The sequence below is a fragment of the Cyprinus carpio genome, chromosome B4, assembly GCF_018340385.1.
Source record: "Cyprinus carpio isolate SPL01 chromosome B4, ASM1834038v1, whole genome shotgun sequence".
NCBI lineage: Eukaryota > Metazoa > Chordata > Actinopteri > Cypriniformes > Cyprinidae > Cyprinus > Cyprinus carpio.
Window position 1 is genome coordinate 10,891,891 of NC_056600.1, and position 16,551 is coordinate 10,908,441.

General features: G+C 37.5%; 1 protein-coding gene across 2 annotated transcripts; it reads left to right on the top strand.

Moving 5' to 3' along the window:
• The first annotated feature begins 2,750 nt into the window (after nt 1–2,750).
• On the top strand, nt 2,751–12,035 carry dyrk2 (dual-specificity tyrosine-(Y)-phosphorylation regulated kinase 2). Of its 2 annotated transcripts, none has more exons than XM_019068933.2 (3): nt 2,751–3,156; nt 3,700–3,830; nt 8,082–12,035. In XM_019068933.2, the coding sequence occupies exons 1-3, from the start codon at nt 3,108–3,110 to the stop codon at nt 9,672–9,674; spliced, it is 1,773 nt and encodes a 590-aa protein (XP_018924478.1). In that variant the 5' UTR covers nt 2,751–3,107; the 3' UTR covers nt 9,675–12,035. The 2 variants fall into 2 exon arrangements, with proteins under 2 accessions (XP_018924478.1, XP_018924479.1); XM_019068934.2 differs by having other exon boundaries at nt 3,128–3,265.
• The last annotated feature ends 4,516 nt before the right edge of the window (nt 12,036–16,551 follow it).

The following is a 16,551-nucleotide window of genomic DNA, read 5'->3' on the forward strand; positions in this document are numbered from 1 at the left end:
GCTCCCTTCTGACCACAGCCTGACATGTGACACTACATTAGCTCGCTTCCTAGGGGGATGGATGGGGGAGATGATTGTGACTTGTTTTTATTTTGCATTTGACTTTTTTAGAGAGTGTACATTTTGTATGCTGAACCTTGCTTTTTTGTTTGTTTTAGAGGCTGAAAGTTAAGCCAGATTCGATAGTAAATTCTCTAAAATAACTGCCTCATATTCAGTGCTGTGCAATAAGTATTTTTTTTCTGTCATGACTAGTAGATGGAAACAGATAATATTTTTATGTTAAAATGCTGAGCCTGAAACTGCTGATGCTCACAGATATAGGATTTCATGATCATTATCAAAAATCACTTCTTTGGGATATACCACTATTCAAAGACTAAAATAGGATTATCTGAGTTGATGAAACTCAAAACCACAACAGTAGCCTACTCAGAGGAATAAGATCTATCATTGTTATTGTGCTTGATGTCTCTTAGATAATACACAGATTCAATCACATCACATATAACCTAATCACCGTAGAATGTGCTTTGAAATGTAGCTTGGATGTATTTATCTTTTTTTTATCTGTAGTGATGCATTTATACAAATTTACCAGCAGCTGTCTGAAGTTTGTGATATCAGAGGAATCTGGGACATGATTTTTGTGTAGTGTTGTGTTTGATGCAACTGTACTAAAATTTAATTAAGCAATCAAATTAAGCAACATAATCTAATATGTACATACATGGTTCTTATTTGGGAACTAAATGTACAGTACTGTACATGTGGAGGCAGTAATGATATGCGGCACTCACTCCACCCTCTAGTGGACAGTCATTTCAACTGTCATGCAAAAATAACGTGCTGAAAAAGTATAAGGAAAATTAATAATTTTAAATGTTAATTTGTAAACCAGTGGGTTTTTTTTTTTTTTAAATCAGTTGGTCAATAAAACACTGCAGAGAGTTACAAAAGGCAATAGTATGTTATAATATTTAAGGCAACCTGGGTGTTACCTTTTATAAAGCTTTAAGCAGACATATTTCAAATGGGCAAACTAGAAATAAAAAGATCTGTTCATGTGTGAATGTTCACAAGCAATCAAGAAATGGATAAGACTATCTGTCTCTCTGTAAAAATATCAACTCTTTTCTTAGACTCTTCAGACTCAAAAGTACATTTTAATCACACGTTACCAGTGAAAGTAGACGGGGTTCAAAATTGAATGCTATAATTGTGTGTGATCGAAACAGGACTGAAAGCATGAAAAAAAAAACGGTTTCTCATCAAATTTACAGTATGCACATGTAAACAAACTTGTGGCATAAGGTGTGTGACTAAGTGAATTTGTGCTCTGTTTGGGACTGTGATTGGTAGACTTTGGGAGTCCTTTGGGAGTATGGCAAGCTATTTTAACATGACAACTTCTGTTTTTATTTCAGTAGTAGACTTACTTTTTGTATCATCCATGCATTCATTCATTCATTGGTCACACTTTTTATTAGGTGGCCTTAACTACTATGTACTTACATAAAAAAATTTACTTAGGCTACGTTCACACTGCAGGCTGAAACGACCATTTTTTTTTTGCCTCTATGCGACCTGTATCTGATCTCGTCATGACAGTCTGAACAATCCGATCTTTTCAAATGTGACCCAGGCCACTTGGGTATGTGGTCCTGAATCCAATACGTATCCGATCTTTTGAAATGCGACCTCCGTCTGAACGGTACGACCCGTACGTCATTGATACGCTACAAACGTCATAATTCTGCGTTGAAGTAGGCGGGACGAGAAGATAGAAGCCACTCACATCAGTATCCCACCACTCCGGCTGCGACTCCGCACCCACACGTTTTCTCTGGGACGTTGCTAACACTGCTCCACAAAACGTGGGCTTAATTTGTTCTTAAAACGGAAGATGTAATTGTGCTGGCTCCGTTGGGAAAATAACTTTAATTTGCAAAAAGAGCTGCTGTTGCTTACACTGTTTTTGACATCCATGTTTAACGTTAGCTACTTCCGCAAACAACGAGTGACGTCGTTGGCCGTTGAGTACTCTTCTGCGCAGACTTCTGGGTCATTTCACGTTCACACAGGAGATCACAAAAGGTCGCATTTGTGAACGGCCTTGCAAAAAAAATCGAATTTTTTCAAAAAATTGATTAAGCCCTGCAGTGTGAACGTAGACTTATTGTGGTCGTATTGTATTGCAAAACACGTTTGCTGGTATTGAGGTTGGATATGGGTACGGTTGGGAACAGGTTTGGTGGTTTGGGTTGGTTTAAGAGTGGGTTAAGGTGTAAGGGATGGGTAAACTGTAATTATAAATGTAATTTCAGAAATTAATTACAGATGTATTTTTAATTTTTTTTTTTAAACATAAGTACAATGTAAAAACATGTATGTACACAATAAGTGCATTGTATCAAATGATTCATCTAAATGTAAGTACATAGCAGTTAAGGCAACCTAATATAAAGTGGGACCCAGTCATTCATTAATTCATTCATTTATTTACTAAGGTGAGCAGGAAATAGGCTACTATAAAAGCTTTGAGTTATTACAACTAAAAATAAGTACTGGTATGACTTAGGAATAATGTAACCGTAAATAGACAATAGTCACATCTGGAGTAAATACCAGTGCCAAATTAATGGTTATTACTGCCTTTGTAAAAGATAAAGTGTCACAATTGCATTAATAAATACTATTCATAGATAAATGTGAAAAGGGCTTGCCGCACGGGGAGGGGAAAGTAAAGAAGGTGGAGGCGAACGAGGCTGATAGATAAGTCCAGACAGACAACACCCTAAACCGGTTTAAAGTATATTTCGCTTAGTGTATGTGTGAGAGAGAATGCCACGGGTTGTGCAGAATTTCCTAGGCCCAAAAGTGCGGAGCAGTTCAGAGCCATGCGTGCGCCTTTGTTTGTTTTGCACGTTTCCAAGCGATGCTAACGCGAAATCGGGTAGCGTTTGAGGAAGCAGCCCCTAGAGTTTGCTCGCTCAGGTCTGGATGTAGCTGATTGGAGTAGCAGCAGTCAGAGTGGGTGATCACAGGGAGGAGGGGAGAGACTCTGAAGTGGCTTTTCTGCGTGTGTGTGTGATTCTCCAGCGGCCATGTTAACCAAGAAACCCTGCGCTGCTGCTGCCGCTGTCCAGCCGACTGGTAAGGAACCCAATGCCCGGATCTAAGAGGGCGACGCCGGTCTCGTTTATTCTCCGGATTGGATTGAGGAGATGGATTATTTATCCAATTTAAATGCTCCATAACGCTTGTAAGGCTCGCAGCTTTTCGTTTCATTGCTCGCCGTGTACTGTATGGTCGAGTACAGTAGCTATAAGCCCCGGAAACAGCATTGGAAAAGCGGCTGTTTTTGTATTTATTAGTTAATTATCACTGTTGCTGTAGAGACTAGATACAGAAACAAAGCGCTTTAGATTAATGTATTTTAAATGTAATAGTCGTTTAATAGCTCGTGTGTCTGTATTACAGGTTTTCGTTGTGCTAATGTTGGTTTTCGTTTGTTGTGTGGTTGTTAAATGGTTTAAGTAGCACTCTGGTCCTCTTTAAATTTCATAATTGATTTATACATCTTATGTATCAATGCATGTAACGTAACGGGGCTATAGTTTTCTTTTGCCTTTTAAAAATACTGACATGCAGTTGTGTAAACATTTTACCAAATACATATTTGCTGAATTTCAACAGGCAAAGGGGGTGAGATTTGCCAGCTACAGTCTTCCCCAGGACTGGGCATCGGGGGTCCCCGAGCTGGAGCAGGGACTGAAGCCACATCCCCCGTCACATTACCACCACTCAGGAACATCAACTCTCTCACGGTAAAATGAACCTTCTTGCTTGCACTTTCCACCATTCATGTCCCTTTCTTTGTTCTCATAATGTGTTTTTTTTTTCTTCAAAATTAAGTAATTATATGGCTTTTTTATCGTCACGTGTACTGAGTTCAAAACATTTTAAAACATGTGGAAAATATTTACTATGTATTTAGTTTACTGTATGTGTTTTTCCTACACTTTTTTTGATTAATGTTTGAGGTATATGTACCTGAAGAAAACCATTTTCAGTTCAATATGAATCCATTTGTACTGTGCTTTTTGCAAAAATTTGTGTTTGACTGCAGTTTTACAAAGAATAGTTCCTTACAAGTCACAGTGAGCAAGATAGGTTATTGTTACAAGATAGATTATTGTTATAACACATTAACTTTGACAGCCATAAAATATATATTTTGATTAAAGTATTTTTTCTCTTTCAAATTTTCTGCTGACCCCCTAGCACCCACTTCAATATGCTTTATAGCAAGTATTGTTCAGAGCCCTTAAGCAATGGTCCATATTGTGTCAGTATTGTGAGATGTTAAACTGGCGTTGCATGACAAAGGTTCTGACAGAAAAGAAAGTCTGACACGTGGAATATTGGATGTGGTTGGACAAAAACAGCACTTTATTTGTAAGGTATGCATTTTTAAGAGACAGTAGTAAGAAGACCTTTACAGTAGTTTCAACATTTTGAAAACCAAAATGCATGCTTTACCCCTTGTTTTGGTAAATAAAACCCATTCCTTTTTGAGGAAAGGAATATAAGCGGTAGTTATGATCAGTGGCTCTCTCAGAGTCATTGGCTAATGTATTGTGTGTTGCCATTAGTGGGGGATGGGAAATGCTCAGGCCATCAGTGTGACGCCAACAGGCACAGCTGAAATCTGTCATCTAGTGAATTTCCTTATGTAAATCCATACATCCAAAATTATAATCCATTGAGTCTGCATGGTAAGGATATTTTGCATGGTATTAGAATAATAAACATGATATTATAATATATAAGCTCATAATGCATGACAGTCAAATATTTAGTTTATTAGTAAAGTTTAAAGAATTGCAGTTCATATAAGTGTATTCGACATGTTATTCTGAATTAAATACAACAATTGGATCAATGCCATTTATGACTAAATACCCCGGAGTTCTTTTTTTAGCTGTCATTCTAATAGGGGTAAATATAGACACAGGCTTGCATGGTAGGTGCATTTGTATGTCTGCATTCTCTTACAAGACAGAATTCCTGCGATTGTTATTATCAAATTACATTTTAGCATTGTATTTGCAAATCTATCTCTTAAACCAACATGTATATTTAATGATATTTAACTGATAAGCTGCAAATACATTAATGTATATGTGTATGCCCTGTTTTAGCGAATAAGTGAAGACCATGCAGACCTTGCTGTGCTTCCATTTAGGATTTTTTCAGGTTTCTGAAGATGCAAAATAAGCTTCACATCTTACTGGGAATTATAACTTGCACCTTGCCCTTGCTTATTACTTAGATGGTAATTAGGTGTGATGATGAGCTATGATGTGATTATGCTTAAGTTAACAGTAATTTTGAAGGGCTCGTTCCTACTTGGTTATGTAACAGATTACATCAACAAATTAAAGCTGATTTTGTATACGGTATATAGAGCTGATTATGTATAAGATATTAAAATACATTTCTGATGCTTTTCTATTGTCTAAGTACTAAATCAAATTATGTATGGCATTTAGTAGGAATCTTGGGGACTTGTTCTCTCTGCATTTGTCTAAAATCAAAGAGTGTCATACCTTTCAAAGTCCAGTTAATCTCATTAAGGGCAGTTGAATCACAGCTTTTTAGCACTTCTATCATGCAGTATGCTATATGTATTTGGCAGGGTAAGTGAGCATTAGAATGATCTCTCAGACCAAATGTGTCTTTTGTTCAGCTCCAGTTATTTCCTCTACAGCTGTCAGCCAGCATGCGCTTTCCATGACCCCCCACCTGTCCAGATCATGTTAGAATTAACCGACAGGGCAGCCAAGTACAACAGAAGAATTAAATTGAAGCTAGGGCTGCACAATTAATCGAATTTCTAATCTCAATTACAATTACGGATGTTACAATTGCGTTATCATTCAAAGCAGCAATTAATCTTTCAAAGTTCCACTTATGTTGTTCTGCGTGCTTAAGATGGGTTTTTTTCTTTCTACAGGTTATATTAAAGGTTTTCCCATTGTTTAAATTTTAGTTAAATTATAATAACCATTCTTATATTTACTTTTTTATTTAAAGAAGAAACCAATCCAGTGTATAATTGACATTTGAGGCTTAATACTATAGAAAAGCAATAAAAGTTTTTCAGTTAGTGTTTTCAGCTTGTTTATTTTCATCTAAAAATATGGCATGCAGTTGATTCAAACAAAGTATAAACATCATTAAAAGTAAATTGTAATAATCGCAACTAATAATCGCAATTACAGTTTCAAGAGAATAATCGACAGTTATGAATTTTGTTTTATTTGTGTAGCCCTAATTGAAGCTTAATTCACTCTTAGTGTAGTTCCTACACAAGATGGGAGATTATCTTGTGTATGATGCATAATCTCTGAAAATGGTTCCTTTAGAAATAGTGCTCTTTTCTTTTTTATGTATGGCTGGTAAATTATTTAGACTACCCTGCCTTAATTAATCCATAAATCTCCACTTTATATCATTTGCTCAATTGAACCAGTGTGATTTATTGTGTGACACCTAAAGATTGGTTTATTGATTAAGGATTAGCTATTGGTTACATTTATATTTAGATTTGACTGATACAGTTTTCTAAACCAGAGCCTTGTTGTTCAGCAGTACATCATTGTCACTGCTCTTGTCTTGTGTGAGGCAGGGAAAAGAAATATGGCTGAATATTGAGTGTTTTAAGAGCAGATTGTATCAGAAACCTTGGATTTAGAGTTCAAACTGGGTATTACTCTTTATCTTCAGTCAGAGGTGTAGAAACATCAGCACTGACCATCTGGGGGATTACAGTTTGAGATGAAAAGGATCTGTAAAAAATCAAAAGTCTTGTATTGGCCTGATATGTTATTTAGTTTTGGAGATTATCACTCTTTCTGCATGTGAATACAGCATGGCTGAGATTAGACAATAAAGCACAATTAAGTGGATTATAAGCATTACCATTCAAAACATAAAAATAAACACTAATCCATTAAAACTATCAGTCTGAAATAACAGGACAGCAGCCATGTCAAGGGAGTCATGTTCAAAGGTGTAAGCGTTTTTGTTTTTGTATAGAATGAGAAGGTTGCCACAGATGTCTGACTGAAGCAACAGGATGTCCTTGTAAAAACAAGATGCAGAGGTAATCACATTATCAAGGAAGCAAGCATCTTGCCAGGCAGGAGATTCAGGAAAGCAGGAAATTCATGTCTAATGTCCTTGAATAAACAAAACCTCGCCTTCCATAGCTTTGTGCACAAGTCTGATTTCCCCATCCTAAAAACAAGGTATAACAACAAATAGCATTTGAATTGAAAGGTTAAGAAATAGCACACTACACCTCAGACACCAATCTTTTAGACCAGTTATGTAACATTTTGAAGTAAATTATGCAAACATGCAGTCATGAACACACTGATTCGTTTGCAAGAATAGTACAATTCTTTTATATGATTATGTGAGAAGGACCCATCATGTTCAGTCTGAAGTCAATGCATAGCAGGGGATAACATTTAGGATAAGACATAAGTGCCCAATCTGTTTTTATTCTGTACATTTTGTCTGTCAAGCCTTTCTTTTCATTCTGTAGATTATGTGCTGATCTCTGGTCTTTAGTTAAGGAAGCTTCATTCCTCTTGATCCAATAAGAATAGACAGGGAGCATTTAGTTGTACCCTAGGCTTTTCTTATTTTTTAATAGTGTATGCAAATACGCAGACAATACGCAAGCCTATTGTAGAGAATCATGGAAAAATTGTTAGTCATACTTACAACAATTGTGTTATCTGGCCTGAAGTGACCTCGCTTTCACCTTACACTTTAAGAGACTGCTTTGAATATTTTCTTGCTACAGTAGACTAGACCTAGGTTCTTCCTTCAGCATTGACAGAGTTTAAATGACATGCATTTTCAATACCTTCAAAAGATTCTATAGCTCTGGTCTGTTTTGTGTCAAATCTAAATTTGGTTTGTTATATCATCTGTTCTTTTCATTTATTTTGGAATCAATCCTCAAATGATGCATGTTGTTTTTGTTTTACCTTATCCAGGCTGGAGGCAATAAGCACACAATGAATGACCATCTGCACGTTGGGAATCACCAGCAGATCCACGTTCAACAGCTGTTCGAGGAGAACAGCAACAAACGGACAGTGTTGACTGCACAACCCAATGGGTTGACACCCCTAGGTAGAGCAGGTCTGGCCATGCCGGAGAAGCAGCAAGAAAGCAGCCAGTGTCGACAAGGCAGCTCAACTTCCATCAAATCAACTGAAAGCAAACCCAAGCCAGCACCTTTTACTCCTGAGCAGGCCATGAAACAGTACATGTCTAAGCTTTCAGTGTTTGAACACCAAGAGATCTTCAGCTACCCTGAGATCTACTTTATAGGTCCAAATGCAAAGAAAAGACAAGGTGTAGTTGGGGGTTCAAACAATGGAGGTTATGATGATGATCAGGGCTCCTACATTCATGTGCCCCATGACCATATAGCATATAGGTTTGAGGTACTAAAGGTTATTGGTAAAGGCAGTTTTGGCCAGGTGGTGAAGGCCTACGACCACAAGAACCACCAGCAAGTAGCCCTGAAAATGGTACGGAACGAAAAGCGATTCCATCGCCAAGCAGCTGAGGAAATTCGCATTCTGGAACACTTGCGCAAACAGGATAAGGACTCCACCATGAATGTCATCCACATGCTGGAGAACTTCACATTCCGCAACCATATCTGCATGACGTTCGAGTTGCTCAGCATGAACCTTTATGAGCTTGTCAAGAAAAACAAGTTTCAGGGCTTTAGTTTGCCACTAGTGCGCAAGTTTGCACACTCCATCTTACAGTGTCTCGACTCCTTGCACAAGAACAGAATCATTCACTGCGACCTCAAGCCTGAGAATATCCTTTTGAAGCAGCAGGGGCGCAGTGGGATAAAAGTGATCGACTTTGGCTCCAGCTGCTACGAGCATCAACGGGTCTACACTTACATACAGTCACGCTTCTACAGGGCCCCAGAGGTCATTCTGGGTGCTCGATATGGGATGCCAATTGATATGTGGAGCTTGGGTTGTATCTTAGCGGAATTGCTTACAGGGTACCCTCTCTTGCCTGGAGAAGATGAAGGGGACCAACTAGCATGTGTCATAGAGCTGCTGGGTATGCCCTCCCAGAAGCTACTGGATTCATCTAAGAGAGCCAAAAATTTTGTCAGTTCGAAGGGATACCCCCGTTACTGCACAGTCACAACCTTACCTGATGGCTCAGTGGTGTTGAATGGGGGAAGGTCACGTAGGGGCAAGCTCAGAGGTCCACCAGGCAGCAGGGACTGGGTGACAGCACTTAAGGGCTGTGACGACCCCCTCTTCTTGGACTTTCTCAAACAGTGTCTAGAGTGGGACCCATCCCTGCGCTTGACCCCTAGTCAGGCCCTACGCCACCCATGGCTCAGAAGACGCTTGCCAAAACCTCCCACTGGGGAGAAAACCACCGTAAAGCGGATCACTGAGGGTACTGGTGCTATAACTTCAATCTCCAAATTACCTCCCCCTTCTGGCTCAGCCACAAAATTAAGGACTAACCTGGCACAAATGACTGATGCCAATGGGAATATACAACAAAGGACAGTGTTGCCAAAATTAGTTAGCTGAACACTAATTTCTTTTTTTCTTTGAAATTATAATATTGGAAATTGTGCAAAGCTGAGCATTCAGAAGTGTGGCATTTTTAGGAATAAGAGTCGTAAATGCATATCCACCATTTATGAACTGCTTCGTAGCACCTTTAGTTGGATTTTTTTCTAGGAAAGCTCAAATGGCCAAGAAAGGGGGAACAACACTTTTAAGTTTTTATCTCAGGGCTGGTTGAATGCTGCTTTGAAGAAGCATTCATACAATCTGGTCTATAATAACAGAAAGTCCCACTTGGTTTAATACCTAAATCTTGTAGCATAAAAAGTAAATGGCCTCGCCACAATGAAGTAATGATAGAATACATTGTTTTGTGTGCTTCTGAAATATTAATCACCACCCTCAGATCCTGTCAGATAAATAGTGCGTTAATGGGTGCTGATTAAAAATGCATTTTACTAAAAGCTATGTGATCTGAGGCTTGTTGCATTTCCCAGCATCATTGTTGTCAATATCAAGAATAGAGAACATACTATGGTAAGAGAAACCGGTCATAATGGAGAGTGGATGTTGCAGACTGTTATGAGGTAGCAGAAAGAAACAATGTTTACATGATAGATTTGGTTTGTGCCTATAAATCTCTTGACGTTCGTTAAAGAAATTAAATGAGGAAAAGAGAGAGTGTCTAGAGTGGTCTACACTACAGTAGATTCATGGCAATTTTAAAGGAATTTATGTCGTTTGATAGAAACAATACTGTTCTCAGCAGTAACTGACAGGTGTACGTTAATGTAATCATAAGCTATTTTGCTGGAAGAGTTGCTTTTGAACAAGTACTGTCTCAGAAGAAAAAAAAAATGGTGCTTTACCTTTTTTATTTATTCATTTTTATAGCTTGAAACTTAATGCTCATGGATCAAAACAGTATTGTATAATCACAATGAGTGAAGACTTATCTAGTTAGAGTCTAGATTTCTTTTGTCTCTAAAGTGAATGCTTTTTTGCAGTGACTAGGACTCGTATTTGAAGAATAGGAAGGCAGGACATTGCATTTACTTGAAGTAACGATGCTAATAAAGATAAATATTTTAGGTGGACAATGTTATGGCAGAGCATGGAACGTGATTCAAGTCTTGAATCAAATTTATAACCACTAAGACAATACAGATGGCTACATTGCATACCCCTCATATTGTTACATAATCATTGTGTGGACTTGCTAATATCAGGCCAGAGTTAAAATTCTAAAAGGTTGTTCCCTTTTATAATAATAAATAATGTTACAAATAAGTCATTAATAACACTTTTTCCCCAAATCCAGAACAGTTGGATTTGAAAAAAAAAAGGCTGGCCATTTTTGTAGCATTTATGACATGGAAAGAATAATTTGACTGAAATGGGTGTAAAAGCTTAATAAGTTTATTTATTTCAATTTTTTGTGTCAACGAAGAGCTAACATAGGTGGAACCAGTGTCCTGAATGTGGGCTTGTATATCAAATGAGTGATTTATGGTGTAATGCACAAAGAAATATATCTGCCACTACTTTGAAATCCTACTCTAGCAGGAGGTAGTCCTGCTTACTTTCAAGCAGTCATAGATTGTGGGGGTGTGGATGGGGGTTAAACTATGGTCTGTCAGGGAGACCAGCAAAGCTGTAATGCTCATGTTGATCTCTCACCCTCCCCCCCACCGGAGACTGACACAGGCCCTCCAGGCCTACTGCACACTGCACAGGGGCTCAGGCCCCTTTGGACACCCATAGTGCTTTATAGATACAGAAGTTACCTGCTAACATCAGCAGGCATTTCACATTGTACTTTACACTTTTTTTTATTGTTTTATGAATTGACAGCAGTGTGGAATAATTGTGCCCTTAGGTTTAATACAATGTGCCTTTGGTTATCAATGCCATTCATTTTATTTCAAACAGTGATTCTCCCTTCCATTAACTTTGAAAGACTCATGGTGATTCTCTAGCACATGTTTGAGCATCGCCCAAAGATACTTCCCAAACCTCATTAAATGGGACTTGGGAATAAGTGGCTGCACAGTTGAGGTTGTACATGCAGTTTGGACACTCAATGTTTTTATACTATGATTTGAGAGGAGAAATAACATTTGGGCCCTTTTCCAACAGGGATGTCTTAGTAAGAGACAACAGTTACTACAGTGACATAGAACAAGTGTCTTTAGTACTGCATTTATGTTGTCTTAACATCAAAGTTTTTGAGGAGATACATTTGGTTAATTTTATTACAATAGAAATAAGAACACATTTTAATATTTTACCTCAGACTGTTGTAATATTCTTGTACTTTATGAATCCAGGGCATTTGGTACATACCAAAGTGCATTCCTTTCTGTGTTAGTGGCTATGAGGGAAAAGAAGCCAGAATTTCTCTTTTTACCTGATCAAGAGGCCATCAAGCCACTCAAGGGCATGTCTTGAAATTGATAATCCTCTGTGGAGAGGAAATGATAGGGGAAGGATGCTTGAGCTCTATTAGACAGTCACATCACCTGTTAAAATGTCTGACAGATGTAGCATACCTCCAAACCTGTGTTACTTGACATGGTTGGATGTATCTCCAGAGCAGTGAAAACTGCAACCCCAAGAAATCCACAGTGAGTCAGTTGTCATCCCAGTGTGCAATACAGTGGTAGCATTTTTGAGGAAAATCAAACTACATGGCTGAAAGTTACATTTTAAAACAATGTCCTTTTTACAATTTTTAAATGTATGCCCTAAATCTTGAATCTAGCTACCCACTGTCAACTTCGGTCAGTTCTTTTTTTAAACGAATCTTTAAACGGAGGAACAAAGTTGACGTTGTTTATATTCAGCCACAGAAACGTACTGTACATATGTGAATTTGTTGAGAATTTGATGTGGATGTGTACATATGTATAATGTTTTAATTTTGTGAAATGCTGCTGAAAACACTACATATATTGCTGTAGTGGGGTTTTATTGTTGGCAGCCAGTTTGTATGTATTGTACAGCTGAGGAAGAAAAGTTTTTTTCTAGTGATCATTTGTTAAATTTTATTGTTGTGGCTGGAATATATTAATAATAAAAGTCATAACATACAACCTTACTAAAAGAATTTTTTGACAACACATTAACAAGAGGCGAAAACCTAAAATCTATTAGCAAGTGGTGGTGTGGTATAGTGGATACTGCTTAAGGTAAGAAACCAGAGGGTTGATGGTTCAGTTCACAAAAGGACTGAGCCATGAACTAACATTATTGTGGCTTTAAGTCATTTGAGAATAATCAAGAAAGATAACTATAATCATAAAGTTTTAAAGTCTTTTTAGAAATCTTTCAAACTTCCATACAACTATAAAGATAACACAGAGGGACAATATTGTTGGGATAATTTTCAGAGCATTTTCCCAGCCGATGAATGATAAAAACATTGGAAGCCAATCAAAATCCACCCGACTTTAAAGCATGCCTCTGCATAGTGCTCACAGAATAGTGGCAGTGTGCACAGTCTGTTGCAATTTGATATTGCTGGTACAAAAATGGTTATTATTCTTAGTGTGAACATTCTTAACCCCAAGGAGATTTAACAATTATAGAGGAAAGAGTACATTTCTACAAAGTCATTGGAACCAGGTGGTCAAATCAAGTCAGGTGCAGGTTTAACCAGCTTTGCCATGGAAAAAGATTAGTGCTGTCAAACGATTAATCGCGATTAATGCAGAATTCTGTATGTACTGTTGTGGTTTTTCGTAAGGGGACTTTGGATACCAAAGATATTGTCCATGCAAACACACCGTGTGTGCTATTAATTAAGTATAGAAAAACTACAAAGTTGTTTTACCTGTAACAAGCAACACAAAACCACTAATGAGCAGCAGCCTGTTTTAAATTTTAGAGATTTGGACAGTGCGGATTTATTTTGGCAGTTGTTTTCTGCACCCAGCATGGCTGCATTTATTATTTACAGGAAATTTAGAAACTCCTACTTATAAATGGTAAGACCACCCAATGACTATGTGTCTCTGCTACTTTTCTTGAGTTATATCCTGAGGCAATAAAAAATAGAGTGGGCAAAATTGATGCCAACAGTACTCTAGCTAGTGCAAATAAATGAGTCATTGGCAGAGATCTGAAAGCTGCTTCACTCTCCTATTTCAAGTGCACCAAAAGGTGGGAGAATGTCTGTGATTCCTCATCTAATGTCTAATGTACCAATCTGTGGGATGTCTTTTGATAAAAAAGTCCTGTCTTTTGATAATTATCAACAACCAATCATAAATATTGCAGTAAGGTAGCTTTCTGAAGCAGAGAAATTATCAACTGCTCTCATTGACGTTAATAAAGGTGTTCCTCTGTAGAAAGTGTAAACGTGCTAATTAATTCAGTGTCAACATGAATGGAAAGCGCTGAGAATTTGTGGTGTGCTGGGTCTTTTATAAGACTTGAACAGGAAGTTTGCTGTCTATGCCAATTATGGTTTAAAGGAAGACTATTAATAGGTTTTCCAAATGCTTTAATTGGGATTTGATTGGGCTTCTAACATGTCAATTCTTTGATCAGTTCCAACCACAGGCAACCTTTTCATCTTCTAGGTCATAGTCATCAGTGCATGATATCAGAAATTAGTCTTGCTCCAACATCTAAGCCATTCATAAAGACAATAACATTCAACTAAGGAATGGAAAATATCTTGGTGTCTTGAATATATTCCTCGTAGAGTACCAAAAAACATTTTTTTTCTTTTTTTTTTTAAATGTTTAACAAAGAATGTTTTGTTGCATAATATTCTTGAGCAGGCTATATAGAGCTTTGGAGACTGACAAAGTTTGATGTGTTTTTATTATTATTATTATTATTGGTTCTTCAGATTAGTGTATCAAAAACTACTGCTTTGAATCTTCCTTGATCCTTCCAATTCTCTGCAATGCTAAGTAACATATTACGCTGACAACGTTGATTTCAGAATATGAGCTCAGCTGAACAACAAGCTGACTGTGAATTAAACCAAACTTTCCAGTTTATTTTAGGTCAGTTAAATGACTCATGAAAGAAAGCAGAGTCAAGTTAGCATAACTCAGAGACAGGAGGCAGAAGGAATTTTTTTTGTCTCCATACAGTTCTCTGTTGTTTTGGTTGATTGGCCTTTCTTCATTTTTGCTGGGCAAGCGAGTGTGGGAAGAATGCCCATGTGATAGGCCTCTGTAAACAAACAGAGCTACTGATGTCATTCCACTGGAATGCAGAGGAATGCATTTTACAGACTGAGGGTGCCATGTATAGGGGTATTCCCCCAGAGAGTATGAACCATCAATGTTGACTCCTCTGTTTAATCATATCCGTTTAAATTTCTTTAATTTATTATTTGTAAATGCTGTTAGATGTTTTTGAGACTGATATGGATTTTTCTCCAACTAGTGGTTGTGCATTCATTATTCTAGGAATTTGACAAAGTTGACAATAAATAAATAAATAAGTAAATAAAAGCTCAGATGCTCCATTTATTAGAAAAAAAAAAAAAACTTGAAGCAATATATTGAGCCACTTATATTCATTTCAGGCATTCATTTATAAATCATCTTCAGGCAGTTTTTGGTTTTAAAAAAAGAACTTGTATTTCAGGATAATGCAGTTCTTGTCAGTTGCTGCCTTTCTCAAATCTAGGAGTAAACAAACTCACGATTGTATTGACATAATCCATAGGGACTTGCTCTCTTAAAAAGGTTTTACTCTTATTGGATGTGCTTTTTCTAACAATGTTGAGATTCTTAAGCGTACTGCATTTGCATGACCTAGGAAACCCAAGTTTAACCTTTCAGTGTTCCATATTCAGTTCCTATCTCATGAGGAACTGACGGTATTTTCAGCTTTATGTTCTATTTCGTAACCTGGTGTTCTTGTCTAGACTGCCATCTCATCCATGGACATATATCCATAGGTAATTATGCTGTTCATACTGCCAGCCAAAAGCTCTTTGGCCTAATGGGGCACGAGGAACAGGCTTTCTAAGAAGTAGAGTAAATGAGGCTTCTGTGGGACGGTCTTGCTGACCTTTGAGCTCGAGGGAGTGCAGCTCCTCTTCTTTGAAGTTAGCTCATCAGCTGGAATATGAACACCCTTAGAGGTCTCTCGTGGTCAGACAGCACCTGATACCACCCTTGGTCCTCACATCAACTGAATGATATGACAATGATCAGTGTCTAACAGCCAAACATTGCTGAGAGGACCAGGATTCTCTGTCCTAAAGCCTTAGAGTGCCATTCAAAACAACACCCGCATACTGCATCTCTTGTAAACTTACACATGATAAGTTTTCATCATGCATCATTACACAGCTGATGTCATGCACCAAGAAATAACCTAGTTATGAACACAAATCTGCCTTAAAAGAAGTGAAATTAACTTTTCATTCAGTTTAATATACAAACCCCCTCCCCCCACTTTTTGTTGGTTTTGATTTGTTTTGCATTTTACTGTTTTTTACAGCGTTTTTACTAAATGAACTTCCAAGTACAAAGATATTCTTAACTTGTCTGTTTAATTTCTGGCAGTGGGCCAGTAAATGAAGCTAATCTTCCTCAGCAGGCACTGTTGTCAGTGATGATATCAGCTGATTTGAGGGTCAAGGGAGGGCCTGAGACCCTTAGAAGAAGAAGTTAATTTCTCTTTGCCTCTGTATTCGTGTAAGTGTTAAATACTAAGCTGTTTTCTCTCCCATTTACAATGATCTGAATTAGTTGTATATTTTTAAAATAGTTATAGTTTAGAATCCTTAAAACCAAACACTTAAACAGGTTTTGTATTTGTAAATTGGAATTAATAATTTAAGTACATTTGAATATCAGTTGCAACAGATAAAATAAATTTATATATCACAACTCTATAGTTCAAAGGGTTGCACTGCAAT

Excerpts from the sequence above, each read along its gene's own strand:
- dyrk2 (XM_019068933.2), top strand. The coding sequence starts at position 3,108 with ATGTTAACCAAGAAACCCTGCGCTGCTGCTGCCGCTGTCCAGCCGACT. Across the intron at positions 3,157-3,699 it reads TGCCGCTGTCCAGCCGACTG|GCAAAGGGGGTGAGATTTGC; the intron begins GTAAGGAACCCA and ends GAATTTCAACAG. Across the intron at positions 3,831-8,081 it reads GGAACATCAACTCTCTCACG|GCTGGAGGCAATAAGCACAC; the intron begins GTAAAATGAACC and ends TACCTTATCCAG.